Source organism: Gavialis gangeticus, unplaced genomic scaffold (genome assembly GCF_001723915.1).
Source record: "Gavialis gangeticus isolate Ggan-Ray unplaced genomic scaffold, GavGan_comp1, whole genome shotgun sequence".
In the NCBI taxonomy this organism is placed as follows: domain Eukaryota; kingdom Metazoa; phylum Chordata; order Crocodylia; family Gavialidae; genus Gavialis; species Gavialis gangeticus.
In genome coordinates this window covers 22,372,054-22,376,494 of record NW_017729003.1, presented here as the reverse complement: position 1 = coordinate 22,376,494, position 4,441 = coordinate 22,372,054, and the positions used below count along the sequence as shown (strand labels likewise).

At 40.6% G+C, this 4,441-nt stretch overlaps 1 protein-coding gene across 1 annotated transcript in view; it reads right to left on the bottom strand.

Moving 5' to 3' along the window:
- Positions 1-2,625: 2,625 nt before the first annotated feature.
- The window catches only part of TMEM26 (transmembrane protein 26), a 62,255-nt gene continuing 60,439 nt past the window's right edge, over positions 2,626-4,441 (bottom strand). The window contains exon 6 of the mRNA XM_019507900.1: positions 2,626-3,060. Coding sequence (XP_019363445.1) covers positions 2,645-3,060 — 416 coding nt within the window. The 3' untranslated portion in view covers positions 2,626-2,644. The remainder of the gene's footprint in view (positions 3,061-4,441) is intronic.

Below are 4,441 nucleotides of genomic sequence, written 5' to 3'. Positions count from 1 at the left end.
TCTGATGGTGGCTAAAGCAGTCTGGGAACTGATAGTCATAACTGTACCATGTGATCTAGGGCAGTTTTTGCAGCATGAGGGGTTGGGCTTTGGGCTGTCCTTCTGATGTCATGGACCATGTGGTGGTGGTGTCACACACCACATGACTGGGCGTGGGGGTGGAGTTGCTGATGTCACACACCATGTGACTGGGGGTGTGGAGTTGCTGAAGCCATGCACCATGTGACTGGGGTCAGGGGGTGGGACTGGTCACATCAAACACCATGTGACTGGAGTCGGGGCGTGGCTGATGTCACGCACCATACAAGGGGAAAGGGGGTGGAGCTAAGCACCTGTCACATTTGCATTGAACTGTGGTGAGCCTATATCCTACTGCTATTTGTTGGTTAAAATTAATTTATCCTTTTGGTAAGGTAACAGTTCATCTTGGCAGATTTAATATGCTAGGCCAAGTATCTTAGGTAATGAGAAGAATATGACGTGGAAAGGATTGTTGTTTTGCATTCAGGGTCTCTGATTTGAAATCTATCCTGACCCTCTGTCAAAGTCTACTGTTATCACTATTTAAACTAACTGATTTAGTGGTACTTTGTTAAGGGGGCATATTGTTTTTAAGATCTGTTATTTTCCAATTTTGCCACAACCATGCTGTGTTCCTAACTTAATGTTAGAAGTTTTTTAAGATTTTCTAAAAGTTCTTTAAATATCAGGATTGTTTTCTCTAAATCTCTCAGGGTCTTCAAAATAAAAAGGTTTCATTTCAGCCAATTTGGAATGACCTAAGTGTAAACCATTAAAAATAAGAGAAAATGATCAAGTTGGCAACTTCAGTGATAGTCAGAAACTATGGAGTGTGTTAAAAGAACCTATGTGGAGTGGAACAGAATTCACTGCTGTTGATTTGGATTTACTTTGGGCTGGATTTACTCTGGACTGAGTGAGATCAGAATCTGGGCTAAGTAATTAACAGACCATTGGTGGAAAGGGTGATGTGGTGTTGTGGTGATGTAATTAATGGGAACTTTAATTACTTCAGCATGTGGTGATGTAATTACTGGGAACATATAACAGTTAGGTCTCATATAATAAGCTGGCAGCTAAGCCTGAGGTAACTGCCTTTTATTTGCAAAAAAACACTTGGAATCTTTTAAGTAATCGCATATTTTCTTCCATTTCCATATGGTTCCAGAAAGTACAGTACACTACAAATACAAATATAAACAAGATAAAATCAGACTTCAGAATGTTCAACAGTCACAATTCTTCTCAGGGGCTACAAACTCCTGAGCAAATGTCAAAACCAAAAGGAATACATTTCAGTTGCAGAAGGAGCAGAAAGTAAGAATTGCAATGAAGATTAATACCAAATACCATATATAAAGCAACTAAAATAAATAACTGTAAATAGAAGAGGAAGCATTGTAATGTAATTCTGCTGACTCAGGGGAGAACAGTTACTAGGGTGGATTTCCTAACCATTTCCCATTCTCTGAAGCTTCTTTTCCAAATCTGAAAGACAGTAAATATGGCTCCAACTGTTCTTGAGATATGTGATAGAGACTGGTGTATTCTGAAGAAAATACTTTCTCTCTCTTCCATGCTGCAAAAATTGGAAAGTCTTGTACTACAATGCAATTCTCTGCACCCGGCTGGCTGATACAGATAGACATAAATTGATTCATAAAAGCTGTTGGAAACATAACTCATTTGTATAGTAAAAACATTTGAGAGGGTAGGTATAATGTTCCTGCAAATAAAATCTGCCATGACTAAATGGACACAAACTAGTAGAATTTTTAGTCTGCTTCTCCATAGCTCCTTACTGAACTGTTTGTGACTCCAGGTGACCAGTCTGCTGTCCTCTAGGGTGCATTGTGCCCACACTTGAGGTTTCACAGGGGATAGACTTCTCATCTTTAAGCATCCTGTTAATCTATCTGCTTGTCTTACCATGAGGAAGACATACATTTAGCCTATACCAAAGCTAGTATGAGAGGTGAATCTGTAAGCCAAGTAAATTCAACAGGGCTGGGATCCAGTCAGAGGCCAATTTCTGTGGCTGGTCCTTCCCTCAGTGAAGATAATGCAAGTTTTCCCAATGTGTGAAAGAAGGGAGACTGAAGATCAGAGATTAATACTGCTATCAAGTCCTTCTGATGATGGATACGGAGACTAGTTACTAAGCCAGCAGCTTTTGTTGCAGTTTGTCACTAAGATCAGCCCTTAAGTAAATTGTGAGGTAAAAACAATTCATGCAGCCTTTTTGTTGTGCTAATGAATCTGTGAGAATATTATAGTAAGATTATTACATTGCAGATTAATTAACAAATGCATTTAACACTATTATACATGGTAATTAATATATTGAATGAAGTGGAGAAAATTTTAAAAAAATGTGAATAGCTCAGAAAAAAGGAAAACTGTGCCTCAGCTTCAACAACTGATTCTAAATTTACCACAGTGTGGGGTTCTAGAGACAGCACCTGGTTAGCAGCCATGCTGTAGTGTTTTACCTATGGATCTGAAGTGAAAACACAAACTAAGTTGCCTCCTAGTATCCATATGGCCACATCACAAAATCACTGCAAATAATGACTGGCACATTTTTTTTAAAAAGAAGTATTGTAGTGAATTATGGATGAATTCACTGACAATCTATTGGTATAGAAGAATCATCCAGAGCAATAGCAGCGTGCTCTCCCATATCAGTAGCATCGTCACTGTGTGGGGGACTGGTGTCTTCAGGCTCACCTAGGCAACAGTTGATTCCTTCTTTCCAGCTCTTTGACTGATCCTGGAGGGAAGTATGGAAGTCTAACAATAACACTGTTAAACGGTACAGTTGTAATATCAAGATTAAGATATTCTTAGCCGTGAAAAACACCAGCATTTGATTGATTATGCCATAATAGCTCATCAGGATCAAACGTACAACAAAGAAGGGACCATCTTGTATGAAAACACTTATTCCAATGTTCCACAGGTCTGCACTGTGCTTGCAGAGCAGCAAATTGGGGATTCTCATAGATGACTCAGATGTTTTGCAGCCAATATGTTGTACTGTAAATAAAGATATTCTGTGTTAATATAACTATCTAAGTCCAATGGGCAGATCAGAGGTAGATTGGATTATTAATGTACTAAACTTCCAAATCTAGAGAAATGGATTTAAGAGAGCGCATCCAAGTCCCCAGTTTGATTCAACAAAACACTTTCTTAAGGACACATTCATCAAAATTAAGTATATACTTAAGGAGTTGCTGAGTCAGGCCTAAGAACAGGTTTTTATCTCATCCCAGTTTTTTTTTCTACATCATAAAACTGCCATAGAATCTAATATTCATAGAGTTAAAGGCGACAATGGACCATTAGATTGTGTAGTTAGACCTCCTATACAATAGACTTCTAAAAGCATCCTCCAGTGCCTGCACCTGATAACTCATATTTAAAGGCATCTTATCTTGATCTGAAGACATTAAGGAATGCACCACATGTTTGGAAATATGCTCCTATGGTTACTGGGCCATCATTGTTAAAAGTCTGCCTGCTTTCAGTGGTGGAAAATGACTTGCACAGTAGGTGTTAGAGGTCAGGTTTGATACATAGATTTCATAGACATTAGGGCTGGAAGGGACCTTGGAAGATCTTCGAGTCCAGTCCCCTTCCCCGGGGTCATAGGATCCCAGCAAGATAAACATCACAATGTGTCTTGAAGGCATTCAAAGTAGGTGCTTGAACCACCTCTGGTGGCAGTCTATTCCAGACCTTGGAGGCTCGAACAGTAGAGAAGTTCTTCCTTATGTCCAGCCTGAAATGGTCATGGAGGAATTTGTGACCATTTGATCTTGTCATCCCTTGGGGCACTCTGGTGAAAAAACCTTCCCCCGATCCTGGTGAGCGCCCCTTATAAACTTATAGGAAGCCACCAGATCACCCCTCAGCCTGCGCTTTTCCAGGCTGAAGAGTCCCATCGCTCTCAGCCTCTCATCATAAGGTCTGTTTTCCTGACCTCTGATCATTTGTGTGGCACTCCTCTGGACTCTCTCAAGCTTCTCCACATCCTTTTTAAATTGTGGAGCCCAAAACTGGATACAATACTCCAGCTGCAGCCTACTCAAGGCCGAGTACAAAGGGAGAATGATGTCCTGGGATTTGCTTGAGAAGCATCTATGGATGCAAGCCAGGGTTTGCTTGCTTTACTAGCTGCAGCATCACATTGATGGCTCATCTTAATCTTGTGGTCAATCATGACCCCCAAGTCCCTTTTGTCTGTAGTGCTAGCCAGCGTAGCACTGCCAAGCCTATAAGCATGCCAAGGGTTTTTCTTCCCATGGTGGAGAACCTTCCATTTTTCAGTGTTAAACACCATCAGGTTCTCATCCACCCATTTCCTGAGCCTGTCAAGGTCATCCTGGATCACCCTCCTGTCTTCAGGTGTGGA